We start from the raw sequence: 23,797 nt of genomic DNA on the forward strand, positions 1-23,797 counted from the left end.
TGCCTTCTCTATTTGAACGACCACATCAAACAAGAGGTGGACACGGGCAAATACTGCGGCATGGTCATGCTGGACCTCCAAAAGGCTTTCGACACTGTCAATCACTCCATTCTGATTGACAAACTAAAAGCGATTGGTTTTGATAGTTCATCAGTGAGCTGGATGCAATCCTACCTGGAGGGGAGATAACAGATGGTGGAGGTGAACTGTACACTATCCCCCTCCCCTCCCCTCCCCTCCCAGTGAGCTGGGGTGTTCCACAAGGAAGCATACTAGGACCGCTACTGTTCCTAATTTATGCAAATGACATGTCATCAGCTTGTGACTGCAACTTGTTCCTGTTTGCGGACGACTCATCCCTGCTGGTCTCTGACAGGGACAAGTTAAAAAAGCCCTCAGCTCTGAACTCTGCAGAATCTGCACCTGGCTCGCTGATAACAAACTATCATTACACCTGGGTAAAACAGAGTGCATTCTCTTTGGATCAAATAACAAACTCAGCAAGGCCATCGGCTTCTCTCTTACAGTGGTTGACAATATTGTCACAAGGAAATATAAAATTACATACCTGGGTTCCATCCCTAGAGGCAAATATTTCCTGTGACGAAATGGCAACCACTGTACTCAAAAAAGTCAACCAACGAACAAGATTCTTGTACCGGATCTCCTCTCTGGTAAACAAGAATACCCTGAAGACAGGAGCACTCATCCAAGTGCGACAGTGGCTCGGGAGGTAGAGCAGTCATCTAGCAATCCGGATATTCCGGTTCGATTCCCGCTCCACCCGGGCAGCGTGTCGATGTGTCCTTGAGCAAGACACTTAACCCCTAATTGCTCCCGATGAGCAGGTTGGCACCTTGCATGGTTGCCTCCGCCGTGTGTGAATGTGTGAGTGAATGTGTGAGTGAATGGGTAAAATGTGAGTAACAAATTGTAAAGCGCGTTGGATAAAAGCGCTATATAAAAAAGCAGCCATTTACCATTTATGCTTGCACATCATGGTACCAAAGCACCTCAAAGGCACTAAAAACAAGATTACAAACATCACAAAACAAACTGGTCAGACTACTGCTTGACCTTACTCCTAGAACCCACCTCACCCCTGCCCACTAGGATGGCTTAGAGTAGACAAGAGAGTACAGCAACTTGCAATGGGCCTGGTCTACAAGATACACTACACCACTAAGGTACCCATGTACATGTCGAAATACATCCCAAAGGTCAGTGAATACCACGACCACAACACCAGAGGGAGTTCCACAAATCATGTCCAACTCAGATTCGGCTCAAACAAGGGACTAAACACGTTTCGCAACTATGCTACAACAATGTGGAACGCACTACCCACAGCCGTAAAATAATGTGAATCCCTACCCACCTTCAAAACCGTTCTAAAAAAAGCACCTACGGGAGGCTGCAATTAGAAACTGGCCCGGTAAATGTCCAACCCCCCCCCCCCCCCCCCCCTAATGAATGTACAGTTTCTGCCCCCTCAAATGTATATTCTCTTTTAGAAACTCTGGCTGTAAATAAACAGTACTGTATATTTGTATATCTTGTATGTCATAAATGTCTGGATGTAACAGTACTGTATGTCGTGTATGTCATAAATGTTATGAATTGAACATGGGGGACCCTGATGTAAACAAGACGAAAGTATTTCTCTGGTCTGCATCCCCTTAACAATTGTGTGTATTTAGCCGTACTGCATTGTACCCATTCTGCAAACTGTTAATAAAATGTTCAATCAATCAATCAGGTTGCTGGATCAGACCTATACCCATTTTATGAGCAGCATTCGCCTAGATACTGACATCATTATTAGTGATGGCAATATCAAGATAAACATCCCCAAAATGAAAAGAAGCATATCTTCATTAAACTGAAACAACCTTGGAGTATTTAAATGAACTGGTCCAAACCGAGCACCCGTCGTGATGCTTTTAACACATGCATACTGTACTATGATCATAGACCCTCTTTGTGATTGTAACATTACTAGAGCTAGCCACAATAGACCTGTTTGGTTGTAGTTAGCAAAGCCAAGATAGCATGCTGGTCGCTAACGTTACCACTTGGTTCCGATGCTGTGTTGTATCAAATGGAACATAAAACTGTTGCTAACTGCAGTCAAATGGGTCTATTTCACTAGTGGCTATAGGGAGATAGCTTGGCTTCAATCATATGCTTCTTGTCCTGACCTGCTGATGCTACAGTGATTTATATTTAATTTATTTGATCTTCCATTCGATACACAGCATCGGAACCAAGTGGTGCCATTAGTGACTAGCATGCTATGTATCTAGGCTTTGCTTTACAGCTTTACAGTCACATGGGTCTGTTCCACTAGCCTGCCAGTGGCTAGCTCTAGTAACGCTCCAATCACGTTGATCACAAAGAGGGTCTATGGCCGCAGTACACATGCATTAAAAGCATCCCGTCTGGTTGGACAGCATGGCATTCTGGGTATGTTCCCCACACCAGGGCTTCTATCCTCTCCCCGTTGGACGTCATTACCTGTCCCACAATACAAAGTATACCCATACAGTATTTATTTATATTTTGGGAAACCTCTGGAAATTCTGCATGCACATTTCATCTGAAATTATTACCGGTATGTCAATCCAGGAGGACGACATATTTCTGCACCATGTCCATTGATTTCTATGCAATAACATCCTGTTCACTTATACAAAATTATTCTTCCATTTTCTGAAAACACAAGTACTCACTTGTTTTCACAGCATCAATCAAATCAGAGCAGTAGTAGGAGCTTCTCGTCTTCACCATTCATTCATTCATTCATTCATTCAGAGTTTTATTTGCCACATGGAATCATACAATCAGAGTTTCTTCATTATACAATCATAAATAACATTCCATGGACAAAAGGAGCAGGAAGAAGAATAAATCTTATAATTACCTGCCCCTTATTCCTAAACTAAAAAAGTATTTTCTTAGTGGTCGGTGTACAACCTAATTTATACAAATAATAATTTATACCATTATACAGAAACTCACAATCCACAGTTAAACAAAGAAAAAATTAAATAATAATAATAATAATAATAATAATAATAATAATAATAATAATAATAATAATAATAATAATAATAATAATAATAATAATAATAATAATAATAATAATAATAATAATAATAATAATAAAGAATAAGAATAAAAGAAAGAGAGAAAAAAAGAAAAGAAAAGATCTCACTATTCAGATCACATTTGATTTTCATACTGACTAAATATTTCTTTTTTATAATTTTTTTTGAATTGATAAACACTTTTACATCCCTTAAGCTCGCTATGGAGAGAATTCCACCACTTTACACCAATAACTGAAGGACACATCTGTTTAAGTGTGGTACGTGCAAACTGATGTTTAAAATTGTATTTTCTCCTACTAAACTCACTTTCTAAATGAAAAAGATTTTGTAGTTTTTCTGGCAGTGTATTATTTCTTGCCCTAAACATAATTAACATTGTTTGAAACTTAACCATGTCTTCAAGTTTAATTATTCTAGATTTAATAAATAATGTATTTGTGTGTTCTCGATAACTCACTTTATGTGTGATTCTTATGGCCCTCTTCTGTAGTATATATAATGGTTTTATATTGGTCCCATAAGTATTCCCCCATACTTCAATACAATAACTGATATATACGGTGAGATGAGTGAACAGTAGAGTGTTCTCATTGCCTCATACTCTAACACATCCTTTACTTTATTCATAACCAAATTACTCTTGGACATCTTTTTTTTAACGTGTGTTATGTGCGATTTCCATGTTAATTTATCATCCATAATCACACCAAGAAAACGAAATTCATTAACTCTCTCTATATCAACTCCATCTATTGTCAGTATTATATTTTCATCTAGTTTTCGATTGCCAAAAATCATAAATTTAGTTTTTTTCAGATTCCATAATATTGACATGCAGAGTTTTTCTCCATACAGATGTCAGTTTGGAAGCTGTTTAAATGCGGAAAAGCAGCTTACTGAGTCCAGTTGCCTCCAGAGCTGAGTGAGTCAGACCCCTGACGCCTCATCCCTGTGGCAGGCTGCTAAAACTGTTGAGTCTGCTCAGAGCGAATCACCAATAAGGGCTGGGGGGACCACAGCACATCTGTATTATAGCGGGGTTAGCCAAGTGGCTGCAAATGGACTGGTACCTCTGTTAGTCCCCTGTATCGTCTCCTCACATTTCTTTCTGGTTTGCATCTCTTGGGTTAGCAGAAGTGCTGGGTGTGCGTAGATTAAACCCTAACCCCTGCAAGCATCTGAAAACTTTTCAAGCCCCTAGAGTGCCTATTTTAGAATTAGCTTATGGTGTGTATACGAGTGCATTAAGGCCCCCCGATCTTTTCCAACGCAGATGGTTTAAAGCTTGATGAACTGAAATCTCGCTTGTGTAGCTTTACTGCACTGGAAACTCTTTGGAGACGTAAAAACCCACAATCCATTGCAGATGGGGAAACAGGGCGTCCTGCCAGCTAGCTAAAAAGTACATGCAAATATGGGCCTCTCCCTTTAAGACTGACTGTTCAATGCGCCCCTCTCGTAAATGGACAGCAGCGAGCGGAGCTGTGGCGGCCTGTTCAGGAGGCTCTGCGCGGTGAAGCACCAGCTGGCGTGGGCCCTGTGGGAGCGACAGTGCCGCAGGGACACCGCGTTTTACAGTGAAAAGGAAAAGGGATTTACGAGCCCTGACCTGTTCTCACTACCTCCCCCCATCTTCCCCAAATCATAGCCATTGCTCTCCGCACCAGAACGTCAAATCAAATCAGAGACACATGGCCGCGGAGCATGAGGCATATTGGGAGAAGTGGAGTGAAATCCATAGACGCGTCCCTAAATCCAAGTCTTTATTTCCCCAGAAAAGGATAGTCTTCAGGCGAATGTATGACATTTACAATGCTTCTTTTTTCTCTGTTCTTTCTCTGCTGCATTTTAAAGATCTGATGTGGAGAATAATCACACGGGCCAGATCACGTGAGGTGACATTTTCTCATCCCATCAATAAAACAAGTCAATAGCAGGCAATCCAAAGTACACTTGTGATTGCTATGATTTCTCTGGCCCCCCGCCCATCGAACGCTGGCTCGATATAATAATCGGTGCGCTGTGTTCCTGGGGCCTGGAGCGCCAGAGGGTTCCTGCGGTCCTGCTGGCATGTCCAGGCAGGGTGTTGTGGGCATGAAGGCCCCCTGCCTGAACCCCCCCCCCCTCTCTGCCAACCATCAAAGACCAGCATGGTCTCAGTCCACCAGTCTGCTTAATGAAGGTGCCCATCATGCTCAGGAGGGTTCTCCGTGAGAGAGCTGAATCAATAGGCCTGTCCTGAAAGGAGCCAAGCATTCTTGGGGGAGGAGGGAGGACGGTGTAGAGGAGAAGGAGATGGGCAGAGGGGAGGAGGGAGGACGGTGTAGAGGAGAAGGAGACGGGCAGAGGGGAGGAGATGGGCAGAGGGGAAGCCCACCGAGCGAGTGTAGCAGAATAGGGGTGAACAATAATGGCACAGAGATATTTATTTACAGACCAGGGGAAGATAATGTGAACCTAGACGGATCAGAGCGCCACCAAATTGCTTCCGCCTGTGTTAGTAGAAGCGTGCCCCATTAAATGAGCAAGGACTCAAATGAGTGGAAATAACAACGTCAAGTCCATCTTTGATTGATTATGGAAGTTACTAGGTGTTCATACACAACAGTAAAACTTCTATTGGAGATGTTGCACAAAACAGGCTTTTATATTGGGCTGTTGGGCTGAAGGCCAGAGCGTCACGCTAGACGAGACTCCAAAGCCCAGAGTGCAGTGATACTCAACTTGCGGCCCGCTGCAACTGTTTCAGTGGCCCGCCAGGACATTTATTATATCAGCTAACATTTGCCAAACCATAATTGATTTGAACCCTCTGAAGATGTGCCATCTTTCCAAGGCTCTAGTGCAGAGGTCACCACTAGACGTCCTATCAGGCCCCGGACCGATAACCTATAAATTATTGAGAATTAATACATTTTGACAGAGTGTTGCTATTTGAACCGGCACAGCTTTTCTAGGCTTTTGTTTAGTGGTCTAGACTCTAGGAAACCCGCACACCAATCGCATGTGTCGTAAATCATATCACATGATGCTACTCAGCCAATAACAATCTGTGCATTCCGATAAACATTGCAACTCGAGTCAGTGAGACGCACGTACGCACACACGGGGGAGGGAGACGAAATAAGTCTGAGAAATAAGAAAAAGTTATTTCATGCTCCAAAATTTTGTATTCTTCCCACGGGCAGTTCAACACCACTATGTCTCACGTGTTCCGAGACCGTGGCGATTATTAAAAGCGCCAATGTGAAGCGTCACTACGAGACGCAGCACAAATCTTTTGAGCAAATCCATTCAAATGCGAAATTAATAAAGAATAATAATAAATAAAAATAAGAGCCCAATATGATCGATCCACCAGAATCATAACACATGCATTCACTGCCCAACAACATGGTAATGAAGGTTCCTTATTGCTTGTCCACATACAGCTGTCAGACAGCTTTCTCCACTATGAACATAATGATTCCAAGCACACCAATGAGCACCTACACATGTGTATGAGAATGGCCCTGACACCATTCCACGCCGTTCAATTTTTAAGATGTGTTTGAGATTGTTTATTATAAAATTGGTGGAGACTGTTAACATGTGAAATGGACTTCATAAAAAAGAAGAAAAAGGGAAACTCAAGGTACTTGTTTTTCTAAAATTAAGCACTTTATTTTAAGATGCATATTTTAAAAAGCTCTCTGTTATATATAAATTTTTTAAATGCAGCCCTTATTTTCCTTGAAATGAGAAAACAACATCTATGTATTATTTGAGTACTTCAGTCTTTCCAGTTCAATGTGAAAACCGTAAACAAATATCGTTTAAATATTTCTTTATTTTATTTGACAGTCAGTTGCTCACTACAGACGTTGATACAACTACTAGGCTACCTCAATATACTGTATATGGCACTGAATCATAACGCAAGTCAGACATTATAATGTTCACATTATGACCTTTGCTTGCTCTCTCTACTTTTAACTGAATAACCCTGCTCTAGTGGATTCAGTTTTAAAGCTAGAGCGAAGATATATTTCATGCTAGGTCACCGGTAAAGTGATGAAATCACGTTCCAAAGTCGCAACATTTTGACGGGGGAAAAAGCCGGTAAGTCCAATTACAATGGGGTTCCTTGACCTCTCACCTGAAAATATCTGAACGTAATTGGACTCATTGGAACCATATGAGTCTCCGCTTTACAACCATATCCAATGTATGCTCGTTCCATGCAGTTTAGGGTCGAAACCATGCAGTTTTGTACAAATAATGTGATTTTCTTTTTTTGTCTTGGAGTTGCATAAATTGGGGATACCTATAAAGCTGAGACTGCAATTCTAAATACCCTGGTTTATAAACTGAACCACAGAATCACCATGAACAAGCATTCATACATGGACCCCCGTGTCACTATACTCTGGCCCCCGACATACATACATACATACATACATACATACATACATACATACATACATACATACATACATACATACATACATACATACATACATACATACATACATACATGTACCTTCATGTCACTATGCTCTGGCCCCCAACATACAGTGCCATACATACATACATACATACATACATACATACATACATACATACATACATACATACATACATACATACATACATACATACATACATACATACATACATACATACATACATACATACATACTGTGACAGACTCTGGGGTGTTACAAGCTGTCACCAGATTGGAACTAACAAAACACACACGGCACAAGGTAGAAGCATGTTTAACAGCAGCTTTATTACTGTTCAGGGGAAAAGGAGAGGTTAGGATAATCGGCAGGCAGTCCGTTACACAAGAGAATCGTCTTGGTCCGTTAGCGGGGTCCGGTACACATAGAGCGGTTCTCATGCGGGCGGGGGCTGATCCGGGAGAAGAGACGTCAGACAAGCAGGGGTCGATACACATGTGGGTTCTCAGACAATCGGGGGTTACAGCACACAGCAGGGTCCTCCTTCCAAAAGCAGATAAACAACGCATTGGTCACACAGACAATAATCTTCTCCTCTTCTCTTCTCTTTACTCACGTTTCAAGTTTCTTCAAGTTTCTTTAATAGTTGTCATACAGAAGTACAGAATACTTTTATACAAAATGCTTCTTACTGTTACGCTCCAGAGACTGTGCAAGACAAGATAAGTATGAAATAAAATAACATAGTATAGCATGTAAATTAGAAGTAAAAAAAATGAGGTCACAGTGTTCAGTATAGACATATGTACAATGTTCGATGCAGAATAGACGTAACTGAGTTACCATATAATATACAATACTGTGCAGTGTACTAATATACAATACTATATAGTGCAAGGCAGAAATGGGATGAGGTGCAATTTAGGTACAATTTACAGTAGGTGTACGAGTTGTAGTGCAAATCCTTTATCAATAAATATAAAGTGTGTTTGTGTGATCTAAAGTGTGGAGAGTGGGTGCTGCAGTGTGTTGTTTGTTTGAGTGAGTGTGTGCGTGTGGGTGTGTGTGCTGTGTGCATTTGATGGTTGTTGCATAGTGTTTATTGTTCGTTTAGCAGCCTGATGGCCTGGGGATAGAAGCTTCTTCTGAGTCTTTCTGTGCTCGCCTTAAGACTCCGGTATCGCTTGCCTGACCGCAGCAGTTCAAAGAGGCAGTTGTTCGGGTGGCTCGAGTCCTTAATAATTCTCTTAGCCTTCCCCTTGCACCGCTTGTTGTAAATGTTCTGGAGGGTGGGAAGCCCCCCTCCAATTGTGCGTTCGGCTGAACGTGTCACTCTTTGTAGTCTGCTACGGTCTTGTGCAGTGCTATTCCCAAACCAGGAGGTGATGTTGCCAGTCAGGATGCTCTCTATTGTACATGAGTAGAAGTTCCTAAGGATCTTCTGACTGACTTGGAACTTCCTTAGGCGCCTGAGGAAGTAGAGGCGTTGTCGTGCCTTCTTCACAACACTGTCAATGTGTGTGGTCCATGTCAAATCCTCGGATATGTGGGCTCCGAGGTACTTGAAACTGTTCACACAAACTGTCCTCTCCTTCCGTATGGTTTCGCCTCAGCTACTCCAATGCTTCTGTATCTCTGTCTCCATTTTGTATGCTACTTTGATTGACAGGTGATTGCGCTCACCTGTCTCGGGTGCGTCTGGCACAGGTGCGCTGCATCTGTGCTGATGCGCTCTGCACGGGTGGGACTGGGAGTCTCTCCGGAACCCCTAATATGGGCATATGCCCTAGTACCTTGGCCGACACATAGTGGCCGTCTATTACCACACCAGCCGGTCTGCCACATACATACATACATACATACATACATACATACATACATACATACATACATACATACATACATACATACATACATACATACATACATACATACATACATACATACATACATACACATACATACATACATACATACAGACCCTCGTGTCACTATGCTCTGGCCCCCAACATACAATACATAATACATACATACTGTATGAAGCACACTCTCAGGGGCTCATACAGAACCAAGCATTGCACGGTAAAGTGTATTTTATTGTGATAATTAATGAATAAACTTGAACCCTCATGTCACTATGCTCTGGCCCCCAACATACAATAGATTTATCTTTTTTTTGTATCTACTTTTTCTCCCCCTTTTTTCTGTATTTTTCTCCCATCCCAATTTAGTCGTTATGCCAATTCCCTTCCTGGTCGTTGCGCGCATTTCCCCCCACTTGCCAGCCTAGGGAGGGTTGAAGACTATCACATGTCTCCTCCGATACATGTGGAGTCAGCCAGCCGCTTCTTTTCACCTGACAGCGAGGACTCTCACTGGGGGAGTGTAACGCGTGGGAGGATCACACTACCTCCCCCTAGTTCCCTTCCTCGCTGAGCAGGCGCCCCGACCGACCTGTAGGAGTCGCTGTTTACCACGACCAGGATACACACCCCACCGGCTTCCCACCCGCTAACACTGCCAATTGTGTTAGTATATGGACGACCGACCAAGTCGGAGGTACCGCTGACAGCTGGATTCGATACCAGTGTCTCTGTGGTGGTAGGCATGCGCTTAGTCCGCTGCGCTACCCAGCCGCCATACAATAGATTTTTCAAAGTGGCCCTACTGCGAATAAACTTGAGTATCCCTGTCCTAGTGTCTTTCATATCAGATACCAGGCCCCGGAATAATGTGAGGTCTGAAATTTAACACTGTGACAACTGCTGGGGGCTCACATCGCCTCACAGTAAGCCTTACCTTCAGATATACAACTTCAAAGCTTTTATGTGGACCACCCCACAGAGCGACTAATCATCTGTGAACGATCATCTGTAGAACTGTAGGCACGAACGTATCAAATATTTTGAAAAGATAAAATGCAAACACATCTGTTTCAGAATTCGGAGTAATTTACACTCCCTCAAAACCATCCTCGCCGAATCATCTTTCCAATGTGTCATTCAGAGTGAAAGCTTTGCCAGGGAAAAGTTAAACACCTTGGATTGTAGATACATGGTCTTCATCGCTTGCGCACTGCGTGCTATCATTTGGAAGGATGGAATGTTCCATGACTAGAATATTTTATCAGCTGTGATTATATTGCTCCCTCCCCTCCAAGCAAGGACTCTTCTTCTGTCAACCCTCTTAATGGTCCATGGGACCGCATGGAAAACTTGTGTAAAGGTGACTGTACACCATAAAAGATTTATATTTTCATCAAAGCAATATCTAATGTAGTTTAGTCACCTAGTTTAGTTTAGTTTACTAAGTGTGTCTGACTCTTACCACAAAACCGGCACCGACTACAACGTATAACGTATGCCGTATACCATGCCAATTAGGGTACCTTGTGTATATATTTGTAATAAACAGTGTAAACAATATATTATCCAAGGGGATCAATAAAGAAATATCTAATCTTATCTTTAGTTACTTGCTACAACATCATTAGGGTTCAAACATAGTATCAAACAAAAATACAGCACCTTTACAGAAAAGGCACATACATTTTACATGTGAAATATGTTGGTGGGTGGGTGGGGGTATAACGTGCAGACTCTCGGCTGAGGTCCTCTGTTGTAGATGATATACTGAAGAAGAAAAATCACACTGTAACCAGGGATGTTAGTTTATCTCAAATGTGCATTATTGACTTGACTCAAACTACGCCTCACAGCTTGATTACTTGTGAGAATATGCTGAAACACTTATTTTCCTTCACACTGTATTTACCTCACAAACAGTGACAGTTATATTTCCCCTTGTCTTTCATCTCTGCTTTATGTTACATTCCCTCTTGTCATTAGCTCGGGGCTCAGATGCGGCGGCTGCTGCCGTCCTGCTGAGAGATGTCCCTCATCCTAAGGAAACGGCGACGTTCCCTTTCAAACAGCTTTCGTGTTGGCATGTGTCCATCCTCTGTACATGAACACATGAGCCGGCTTTGTTTCTCTGGCCCCGTATCGGGTTACTGGATGTGGCCGTGCCAATGCGTTTAATGGAAATGCTATGCAGGAAAAGGCATGCGCTAGTCTTGAGTATATGTGCATCAGTAATCGGATACTCGTGAGTCCACCCTTAGAGTAACTATTTGCCTTATTAGGCTGTCGTCTTGTGACTGCAAACACACTGCGGGGACAGTAAGATGGAGGACGTGGCTGTGAGTGGTCTCCTCCTGTCTGGATACTGTGTGTAGGCTATACAGTACCTCCGGCTCCCGGAGAACCAGGTGATCTATGCCCACTGCAGGACCACACAATCACAGGCTATCATGGTGTGTAAATAGAGTACAAGATGAAACACAGACTATCTATTTATTATCCGCTGGCACATCCTTTCTTCAGGACAGCATTGCTGTTTACAAGGTACCTCATGATTAAGTTGCTTGCGATAGATGCTTCGGTTCGGGTCAGGGGGCATACGACACACGGCTGACAGGCTGGCAAGAAGGAATTGCCTATAAAACACAGCTCTCCATTAGGGATGAGCCTGAATCCGGATATGAATTCGGGAAAGCACGGACAAAGAGATGGACACAGATATTTTATTACACAGATATTAATATTATTATTCGGGGGGGGGGACTTTTTTTTTGTGTTATGAGCTCCATTGACGCAGCTCGCTCTGCCTACGCTGGGTTCACTGTCAAAAACGACCTGTAGGACTGCCATCATAAAACTGCTTGTAGGACTGCCCTGTCTCTTCGTTTGGACCCATGGAAATATTAGTAACCATATTTTGAAAGTCGTGCATCAAAAAAGAGAAAGAAAAAGGCTGGCATTTTCTCTTGTTTATGCGAGTATCTCGGCTGCTCCATGACGAGCAAGGTCTCCCCTACATTTTCGAAAGCCTAGAGAAAGCTTGTCTTAAGCTTGTCTTAGATCATCATCATTAAATGATCAATTATGCATATTAATTTATTGCATGCATGCTTTTGGAGACCTATTTCAGAACCAACCCCAGACACACTCCCCGCTCCCCGCCTCTCCTCTCCTACATTACTGCACTAAGAGCAGCCTTCACTTATGCCAAATCCAGGAATATTATTTATAGATAGCCTATCATTTACTGTATGTGTTCAAACGTTATCTTCGGTTGTCATGGTATATGACAACTACAAATGCAGTTACTAGTAACGGACATACTGAATAGAAATGTGCATAGAAGTATCTTTTGACTAAGATATAAGTACGATAAGTATGGTGGTCATATCAGTCTAACAATCAGACACGGAAGACTACGTTATTTGAACCGGGACGGTATCCGCTCCTCATTCCTCCTTATGCAAAACAGTCCACAAATTTCATAATTAGGCTATTCATATTTTGTATGTATGAATAATTAATTAGATGATTGTTTGCAAACAAAATCTTTAACATGAACCAATATGAATTTGTAGAGAAGATGTGAGCATTTTTTTAAGATTAGTTTCCTATGCTCAAGTATTATTATAAGTATCTTGCTTAGACCTTTTCTGCTCTATAAAGCTGATTTTGTTTTGTGAATATCACACAACTATTAGATTAAACTGTATTGTCCGAGAACAACAAAATCTTATGGGCAGCCCACATATTAGTCTACAGGCTGCGTAAGAAGAACACACCTGATTTAGCAGGGGAGGAAAGGCCTACTTTTCTACACTCTTAATGAAAAGGGTGCTAAATAGAACTAAAAGTGGTTCTTTGGCTCGTAATCATCTACAGGCTGTGCAAAAAGAGCTGACAAAAAAAAATACTGTATACTAATGTGTTAAAGTTAATGTATACTATTAATGGTATTCAATATTTTATTTTTATTCTGATTGGTCAATGTTCCCCACTTAATCTTGATTGTTCTGTTCTTATGCCCTGTAAGGTGACCTTGGGTGTTTTGAAAGGCGCCTCCAAATAAAATGTATTATTATTATTATTATTATTATTATTATTATTATTATTATTATTATTATTATTATTATTATTATTATTATTATTATTATTATTATTATTATTATTATTATTATTATTAATATTAATAGGGGGGAGCAACTTTCATAAAACTGTTCATAAAACTTAGTTTAGTTAAAAAATTTAAATAAAGAGAGAGAGAGCAGATGACAAGTACAGTATGAGGAGGTAGAAATATATATTCATAATTAATTATATGCCAAAATTAAATCAATTGAATGCTTTGAACAATTGCATTACCATTAATTAAGTATTAGGATAGAAAATACATTTGATGGATTTAACGTGACTTTCTTTAATCTAATGTTTGTTTGTTAATTTGATTACATTTGTTCCCATCTTGTATTGTACAATAATTGTTGCAATAAATAAATAAACAAATTAATTAATAAAAATAATAATAATAAATAAAAATTATAATAATAACATGTCCGGTATAAACCAAGCCCATTTCCGGTCTTCTATCCAAATACAGATGCAGATACTTTTGTTGGTTAAACAGATACAGATACCGATAATGACGTCTTCAAATTCTTTTATTCCACTTTTTTATCTGGTTTCACAGTTTTTTAACTGCTGTCCGTTGTCATTTATTTCTGATTTTGTTTTGTTGTGTTTTTTTATATAAGCTGTAGTGTAAAGCACCCTGTGCATTCGTGCTGTGAAGGGTGCTATATAAATAAAAGTCATTCATTAATTCATTCATTCATTCATTCATTCGTTCATCCATTCATTCATTCATTCATTCATTCATTCATTCATTCATTCATTCATACAGAACAGGACATCTCTATCTGACACACAATTCAAAGCATTTAGCTACTTAAACGATAACAAACTACACAAAAGGGTTGAGTTATATAGATGGATGTTAAAACCACACACACACACACACACATAAAGTTTGGGGTTCCTAGATAATGGCAGGCGTGTCTGTGGCAGTTTTCCAGTCAACAGACTTTCCATGGAGAGCACGTGCCGTCGGAAAGGCCTCTGACTTTATAGCCGTGGCCCTCGTTGTCTGAGGGTGTCTGTGCAACACAGGGCTGGGGGATGAGCCCGGGGCCTTAGGGCCCATAAATCCTGAGGATCTCAGGCCCCCCAGACGAGGCTTTTCATCCCCAGCTTCTCTTAGCTTTACACGGACCCACCCCAACGCATGCTGCACACTAGCCTTAATGGTTTCACTCCAACATGGGTTGAGCGTGCCCCACTGACCTTTTGGCCCGTACAAAAAAAAATTGCAAGTTTTTTTGTCTGCCGTCCTTTCTCGCGGTGGTAACTGTCATCGAAAAGGCTCTTGGCTTATTTCTACATCTGATGGAAATAAACACTGTAGCCGTGGCGACTGTCCACCACGACCATAGCACGTTGTCCTTACACACTAACGGGCATCTATTAAGTTGTCATTCACTAGAAAATATGCATAAGGGAAGACCACAGAGGCAGAATTAGAACACTGAGGACACAAGAAGGGGGAAGGACGCAGGTTTTGTTTGGCATAGTAGTGGCTCTTGCGATTTTGCGCTGGGTTTCTTTTTTGTTGTTATTCTTCTTTTTTTTCTTTTTTACATTTAGGGTTCAAAACAAACTCTACATAATTTGTCGTGCTTCCCAGCGACATGGAGGCAGCCGGGCCCAGGGAACGATTTCCTACCCAGACTGTGACGGTGTGGAAAAGCGCAGATTAATCACAAGAACACACTTGAAGCTGGAAAGTCCCGTGAGACGGCTTATGTGGTGTTAGCCAGTGTTGTGACTTGTCTGCACACAACGCACGCCGGGTCATGATGAGGCCCCCTCACAGTATAAGCTCTACCGTACTAACTGTATGCTATATGGCGTTCCGGGATTGTCTTGATTGTGAATGATTTGCCTCTGCCTCTTACATCCCAAACCCTTTCCTTTCTGTCTGCAGCTCCGTCCACAGTGTCCATAATGCACCAGGTTAGCCGTACGGTGGACAGCATCACCCTCTCCTGGTCTCAGCCGGACCAGCCTAACGGAGTCATCCTGGACTATGAACTACAGTACTACGAAAAGGTACCAATTATCCGCAACCACACCCTCCCCTCCCTGATCTCCATAAAGATGAGTCCCACAGGCCCGTCGCTCTGCTCCCTGTCCAACCGAATAAGGTTTTGCTCTCGGAAGCAAAAGTGAATCCTTTGTTTTGTCCCGCATTTAGATTCAGAAGCTCTCCTCGCTGTAGCTCGCACATAAACGGCGGGTCCTCAGAGGCACGTCGACGGAGCTTCTGAACAGTGCTTAGAACTTCTGCTCTTTCCCTTTCAATTATAATCATGGTCAGTCACTGGGAAAGGAAACTGCTCTCAGCCCCTCCAGCCGCGGCACTAGGGACTGATGCGCTGAGATTTGCGGTCGAAACAATGGATCGCTGACTGCTGTAAAAATAGTATTCAAGAGACAGGCCCTTCAGAATCAGCATACTTTCTCACAAGCACACTGCTCCCACTCTGTATACACACTTTGATGTAGTACGTGCACATGCGAGTACATGCAGGCATACAGACAGACATCCAGGCACGTACGCACATGTACACGCACGCACTCACGCACGCACTCACGCACACGCGCAGGGTATTCATTGAGCTTTCCTCGAGCATGCTGCGCCGTTTTTGAGCATAATTCCCTTCTCAGACACCGCTGGAGAGAGCTGTCAAAACAATTGTCCCGCCCCCCTGCTGTGGCTCAGAAGTGTGTAGTACTGAGCAGTGGTTTTGAAGGGAGCAGCTAACAGTCCCAGTCTCGTCTCTCACAGACCTGTCTGTCAGTCATCCGGAGGGGTGGGGTATAGCGGTGAAATGAAGCTCTGATTGTCAAGACTCACGGCTGAATCGAGCCAACGTAAAATCGCCATCAAATATATCTTCTAAAGGCCAGCTGTTGTAGGTCTGCCACTCTCCCAGCCTGAAGCTTTATAAAAACAGATACATAATAAGTCTTGATCTATATCTTGTCAATATTATTATTATTGTTTTTGTTGTTATTATTGATGTTGATGTTGCGTTGTTTGTTGAAATTGAAAATAAAAGAAAATTGATAAAAAAGAAAACAGATAAATAAAAAAGAATGTCATCATAAGGAACTAAGTAAAACGCATACTTTACATGTTCATACTGTATGTATTTCCATCCTAACGGTCTGTGCTAATTGTAAGCCTGTGGGGCTGCTATACTTTGGACTGGTCTGTCATTGGGCTGTAATTGCTAATGTGCGAATTTCACGTGCCATGTTGTTTTCTCCTCGTCCCTATAGGACCAGTCGGAGTACAACTCCACCACCGTCAGGAGCCAGACCAACACAGTGGTCATCCGTGGCCTCAGACCGGGGAGCATCTACGTGTTCAAGGTCCGAGCGCGCACCGTGGCCGGCTTTGGACGATACAGCGGCAAGCTCTACTTCCAGACCATGACCGAGGGTGAGAGTTGGGCCAATACTCGCCCACAGGCACGCAGGGCTGTTATCACCTCACAGGCAGTGACCATAAACCCGCCACGGTCCGTTGCATGACAGCTGCATGAACGAAAGAGAAATTGTGTTATGAAACAAACACTATCCAAATCAGGCATTATATATACAGGGATTGCATATGGCATTATGCAATGTATCCTTACATTTCATCATGGTTCATTTATCAAACAGTTTTTCTCTTGCACTTATATTTATTTTCGGTAATTATTTTCCATTATGTAAAAATAAAAGAAAAACACATAATATGCCCTGCATCTAAGTCGGCTGCCACTGGCAGTGAGCCTGTGACTCTGTGATCAGGCCTAAGTTGTGTAATCTTTATAGAAGGACACCACTGGGCCGAAAGAGCATTCAGTAATCAACAGCCACACAGACTAATGTTGGAGCTTAGGCATGGGTGTTCTGCCACGAAACATCTCATTTCCCTCAGCCTGCAGTGCCAAGGGCCATCATTAGCCTGATCTCCCCTTATACACGACCTTGATGCTGCCAAACAGAGATCCCCGTGTTAGACTAGATATATTGTACAGGACAGTATAGTCACCTATATGCTGCACCAGGAGCCAACCCTAGTGAACCCACTAACACTGATCCCAGGCTCAGACTTTGTTGAGCGGGGGGGGGGGGGGGGGAGAGAGAGAGAGAGAGAGAGAGAGAGAGAGAGAGAGAGAGAGAGAGAGAGAGAGAGAGAGAGAGAGAGAGAGAGAGAGAGAGAGAGAGAGAGAGAGAGAGGGCCTGCCTGTGAATTCTTACTGAATTGCTGAATCCATGAGTGCTTGGCTGCATACTGCATGACTGAGTTCTGGGTCTCACCCAGACATGCTCTCTCTCTCTCTTTGCTCCACACAATCGCTGCCAGATGATCGGCCATTTCCCCGGCATTTGAGCACGCTCAGTGGGCTTTGGAGAGACGGCCACACAGCCAACAAAGATGCCAAGATACCCATTGGTTCCCCCAGCCGTCTGTCTGTCTGTCACCCACTGCTCCCTCCATATGCAATAGCTCAGATGCCTGCCCAATGTGCCCATATGTTTCAGCCTGTGACTGTTTTGTGTGTGTGTGTGTGTGTGTGTGTGTGTGTGTGTGTGTGTGTGTGTGTGTGTGTGTGTGTGTGTGTGTGTGTGTGTGTGTGTGTGTTTCCCCTTCATAACAGAGGAATACAACACCAGCATTCAGGAGAAGCTACCTCTCATCATTGGTTCAGCAGCTGCCGGCCTGGTCTTCCTTATTGCAGTGGTCGTCATTATCATTGTCTGCAACCGGTGAGCCACTCCTCTACCAGTCTGTTTAAACTGCCTGCTAGTCACCCCCCAGCAAAACATTTGCACAAGCTGGCTAAAGTAGACACTTAATGGCTTTAGTGATTGTGTTTTTATTCCCTACTTCATTAGTGGGATTTTACAGGGTCCTCTGGCTTGTTGGGGGCGGGGGCGTTTAATAGTCTGGGTATCTTTAGGTAGTTTGGGTGTGTTGGATGTGCTTCACAGCCCCTCCCTGTTATCAGTCTCAGGACCAGAGCTATAGCTCTTTGTCTTTTCCCCAGGAGGCGTGGCTTTGACAGGGCGGATTCAGAGTACACAGACAAGCTGCAGCACTACACCAGTGGCCACAGTGAGTAAACCAGCCCTCCTCATTCTCTCTCTCTCTCTCTGTCTCTGTCTGTGCTAACCCCTCCCCCACCGAACCCACCATTCACACCTGTCTCCATGGCTACCACCTAGCACAGTCATATTCCATGGCTAACATTCAATCCTATGCTGCCTCACACACCTGTCTCCATGGCTACCACCTTGCATGCTGGTGTCCTTGGCTACAACCCAGTACAGCACTGCTTTGCTTGCCCTCCTCATGAGTAATCTTGTCTCTTGTTCGACTCTGCCCACTTAAAGCCTGGATTTACCCCATCATAACCTGTGTACAAGTCTGTTCTGAGCATCATCTCATTTCATAGTCAACTAATTCCATTGTTGTGGAAATAGGTCAGTCCTTGCTAGTATAAATGCCATTAGCATGCTAATGCCACATGAGTCATTTGCCTTTGTTAGAAAATTCAAAGGCATCGCTGAAGGAATGGCATTCGTTCTCAATTATAATTTCCTCTCTACACTGTAAAGTGGCACACAGTAAAATGTACTGACAATAATGCAAAAATAAATCTGAGAGACGGAGCCGAGGAAAAGTAATTTAACCGAGTCAACTCGCTCTAAGAGATTATTATGGCTTATAATTTGTCCTCTTCCTCAGCCGCTGTAGCGTCGAAAAGCACCACTCTATTTCCTTCCTGAGCTTATTTCACTTTATATATTTATCTATTCATTCATTGCACTGTTTGTCGCACTTCATGATTGCGACAGCGTTCCCGTGTTGAATCAACATGCTCAGATTGCAACGAAAGCTACACAGAGCTCCGTTCTGCCCGTGCTGTGTGATTCTCTGAGCACCGTGCCAGCGAGCGAGGCAAGGGCATTTCACAGCTATTAAGACCCAACGTAAGCCAGCGGATCCTGTGTGTGTTCCGTCTTCTCGCCAGCCACAGTTCGGGTGTGTGCCCCTGTGTCAGGTGGTCCATGACATCCAACAGTGGGTGGTCTTTTTGGATGGCACCCGAAATTGGGCAGAGAAAGGTAGTGGGGGTTTCTGATAGTGGGGGTTTGCTTGGAAAGATCCCCTCCCATCTGTTCATGTTTTCAACACTTTAGTCCAGTATGCCAAGGTTTGTGGCTCTGTGTGCAGGCTCCCCTAACCTAGAACCAGACCAAAGCACGGGTGCCGTTTCCATTTGAAAAGCTTCGGGCCAGATGTGGAAGAGAGAGAGAGCCAAATAATCGGATTTAAAAACCAAGGACACTTAAGTCCCCGAACACTTAAAGGCCACCTTAAGCCAATTTGCCTGGCATTGGGGCTTAGGAGAGCCAATCTATTTCCAGGAGTGGAGCAGAGCGATACTGACATAGCGCCTGGTTCTCTCTCCTGGGTGTTAATGGTGCTATGACAGTCAGGGGGTGATATATACATTAACCTGCCTTATCACCGCTAAGAGCACCGTGTCACTGCTCATTGATTATTTTACTGTAGCCTTTATGTACTAGCTAGAACTACCCTTTATAACTACACTACCTTCCCTACCACACTACCCTCTCCATGTCCTCTATTTCAACCTCTTCACCGGTTGCACTGTATTTGCACCGTTTGTTAACCTGCCTGTGTGCGTTTGCATGCCAAACATGCAGGGATATATGTGAATGTATGTGAGAATCGAATGCTATAGACGGTCTTTCTTTTTCAAGTGACTCCAGGAATGAAGATCTATATTGACCCGTTCACATATGAGGACCCCAACGAGGCGGTGAGGGAGTTCGCCAAGGAGATTGATAGCTCCTGCGTGAAGATCGAGCAAGTCATCGGTGCAGGTAATGGGACATCTCTGACTGAAACAGTGGATGGAACGGATCATTATAAAGTAGTGCCGCTGTTTTAATTGGTTTATGAATACAAATTAACATGGGGGGAAAGTTGTTACACGGTTCCGGATGTTGTCGTTGTCAAGTTCAAATAACCACCACCACCACCTCTTTTCACGCTATACTTCCTTGCAGGGGAATTTGGGGAGGTGTGCAGCGGCAATCTGAAGCTCCCGGGTAAGAGGGAGATGTTTGTGGCCATTAAGACCCTGAAGTCGGGCTACACGGAGAAGCAGAGGCGGGACTTCCTGAGCGAGGCCAGCATCATGGGCCAGTTCGACCATCCCAACATTATTCACCTGGAGGGCGTGGTCACCAAGAGCAGTCCAATCATGATCATCACAGAGTTCATGGAGAACGGCTCTCTGGACTCCTTCCTCAGAGTGAGTAGACTACATTCATTTACCCACTGTTTGTGTTGGGCCATTGTTGCACCTAGTTAGATTGTACGCCTTGACTGGTTTTAACTCCAACTATGTACACACAGGCAGACAGGTAGGCAAATAAAGACTCATGCCTGTGTATCGGCACCCAAACGCACACACACACACACACACACACACACACACACACACACACACACACACACACACACACACACACACACACACACACACACACACACACACACACACACACACACACATACACACACTTGCTTAATAATTACCACAGACTAAACGCACTAATGCACAGCCATCTTAGCTCAAGTGAACATTAGTATTCAGAACATTAATCACACGCAGTACCTATCTCTCCACTTTAGTTAGCATAGTGTCCATCACACAGTCCCTTGGAGATATCCTCCTCTCTGTGCAATCACTGCTGCACGATTAATGCACACCAGAGTGTCTGCCTTCCCTAATTATTGGTTTATGTTCTACCTCCCCTCTGCTTATAGTGTACTGGTATTTTCCTTCCTTGATCTTTACGATTGACTACAGTAGAACAGGGTCTAAGTGGGTAGTTGGCGAGGGGGGGGGGGGGGGGTTCCGTCCTTCTTTGATGTTTTGCCCTGTTGTCGCTTTTTATTCAGCCCACGCCCCACAGTAATCCAGACTCCAACAAAAAAAGACAAAAATACAGCGATCGCAAGTCGCAAGTTCATAGGATTTTTTCAGATTTTCATAATCTAATCAGAGGACCAACCCGGCACCCCCGTCCTCAACCCACATAAATAATTTACATCATTTGTGAGTTAGAGGTGTCAGATGTTCGAAAATGAAGTTGGCAAGGAGATGAGACGATGTGTGCTGTCACATAGTCTCTCACCGTCTGTCCTATCATGTCGCTGGAATGCTAACATGTTTCTGCTAATATGACTGACTATCTGGATGCTCTCATCTCTGCTAAATGGTCTAGTGTTTTTTGAAGGGAGCTGGAAAAGAGCTACGGACTTATGGAAACTGGGATTGTATGATTTCCACCAAATTATTTTAACTTTATTTTATATTATGACTATGGCACTGAGTAGAATGTTGGTTCATATTTTGCATCAAACTATTTATTTTCAAACTATTTAAAATTCAAAAAACTATTTTATTACATGATGAAATTGAGTGTTGGAATCAGTTTCATAATAAAAAATACTTAAGGCGACAATATAATGATCAACTTTACATTTACTTTACATGTCACTGTCATCACAACCACTAATTCATGGTAATATTGACCAGATTGACACACATTTAATTAGTAGACCCTAAAGGTGAGATAATAGTATAACGTAATGTAATATACAATAATATAATGAATTAGGGCGTTTTCACACCTGTAGTTCGTTTGCTTTGTTCCAATTCAGGGAGACACAGGGACTATAATGATACAATGTTGCACTTCTCCCTTAGTTCGTAAAGTGTTCACACGGCTGTGTTAACAGCGGACCAAAAAAAACGCATGCGCGAGCAAACTGTCACTCATTGGTCAGATTTTGGGGTGTGCCCCCCCCCTAACCCTGAATCTCCGCGTTACATTGAAATCGGGGAGGAGAGAGTGGGGGGAGCAAATGAATGAATGTGGATGAGAGCTGTGATGTAAATCGGCCGATTTAGTTCTGATCGATTAGGAATGGGTCGCGCCGTGTTCAGGAAACTCCGTAGCTGCAACCACTTACATCACGGCTCTCATCCACATAATTCATATGCTCCCCCCGCTCTCTCCTCCCCGATTTCAATGTAACGCGGAAGTGCAGTGGTCTATAGCTAACTTTACCGATCTAGCTGCCTAAAGACTACAAACTGATCCCACCCACAATTCAATGCGAAAGCGGCATCATGCAACGCGTATACAGTATGGCAAGTGAGTTGTGTCGGTTTGTTAAGTCGATTGCATTCTCACAGTGTACGAGTCGCTTCGGGTTCGGTTGGATGTGCGCCGAGACCACCCTCTCTAGGCGGTCTCGGCCCGCTTGTTTTGTTCCGCAACAGAATGCGATTGCTGTGTTCACATATGCCCAAATTAACCGAAATAGGGGGTAAATGCTCCAGGTTCCGGAACAGCCCCAAACGAGCTAGGTGTGAAAACGCCCTTAGTCTCTCTTCTAACCAAGCCATGACAGTCATAGTTAATGCTTGCATTGGCATCTTTCACAAAAACACAAAAGCAGTAATAGTACAGTACTTCATAATGAGTCATAATATAGATCAAACCCTTCAAGGGAGGGCTGTCATATATGTTTCTGTCAGTGCACTTTTCTGACTGCTGCACCTGCTCACAGGTCACTATCTTCATTTACATTCTGCTTCAGTCCTCTGGGACACAAAGCTCAGAGTCACTGGGTGTCTGCCTATATGTGGACATTTGCTAAACGTATTAGACAATGCATTGTATCCAAAACAACTGAGAGCCTCAGTCGCACCTCACTGTGACAGCTTATGACAGCGCTTGCTGACAGTGTCAAAGACTGTTCTTCAGAGGGAGGTTGAGTTGGCGGGGGATGGATGGGGTTATTTACAACGGCCACTGCAGTCTGCTGAGGGGTCGGCCTCCCCGCTGCTCCTGCAGTCCATGTTGATAAGAACCTGCAGGGTGGAGAGAAAGATAGAGAAATCATAGATCACAGCCACCGTCTGCTAGACACATGGAAGCAACAGCAAGCAAGCAAGTCTGTCTTTGACATAGCACATTATTTGTAAAAAAAATGTCCCCTACATAGAGCAGTGCAAATAATATATTGCATCTTCTGAAGATATTCTCCTTTCTGCAAACCTGACCACAACGACTTTGGGAGAATCTTTCCTATTAAAGTATGCAAACACAGTGCAGTGATTCGGAGGCGGTGTGTATTTGTGAGGACGGC

The 23,797-nt window shown here is 43.3% G+C and overlaps 1 protein-coding gene across 2 annotated transcripts in view; it reads left to right on the forward strand.

Annotated features, from left to right (window-relative positions):
* Window positions 1-23,797, forward strand: part of ephb2b (eph receptor B2b) — a 237,268-nt gene that overhangs the window by 202,142 nt on the left and 11,329 nt on the right. Inside the window, exons 6-11 of one of the 2 annotated variants that reach the window (XM_084317592.1) lie at window positions 15,461-15,585; window positions 16,822-16,984; window positions 18,192-18,300; window positions 18,585-18,649; window positions 20,335-20,448; window positions 20,635-20,882. In XM_084317592.1, the coding sequence (XP_084173718.1) occupies window positions 15,461-15,585; window positions 16,822-16,984; window positions 18,192-18,300; window positions 18,585-18,649; window positions 20,335-20,448; window positions 20,635-20,882 (824 nt within the window). Of the gene's footprint in view, window positions 1-15,460; window positions 15,586-16,821; window positions 16,985-18,191; window positions 18,301-18,584; window positions 18,650-20,325; window positions 20,449-20,634; window positions 20,883-23,797 lie in introns of both variants that reach the window. The other variant, XM_084317593.1, reaches the window with a different exon arrangement.

This window comes from Notolepis coatsorum, assembly GCF_963971535.1.
Source record: "Notolepis coatsorum genome assembly, chromosome: 6".
Classification (NCBI taxonomy): Eukaryota; Metazoa; Chordata; class Actinopteri; order Aulopiformes; family Paralepididae; genus Notolepis; species Notolepis coatsorum.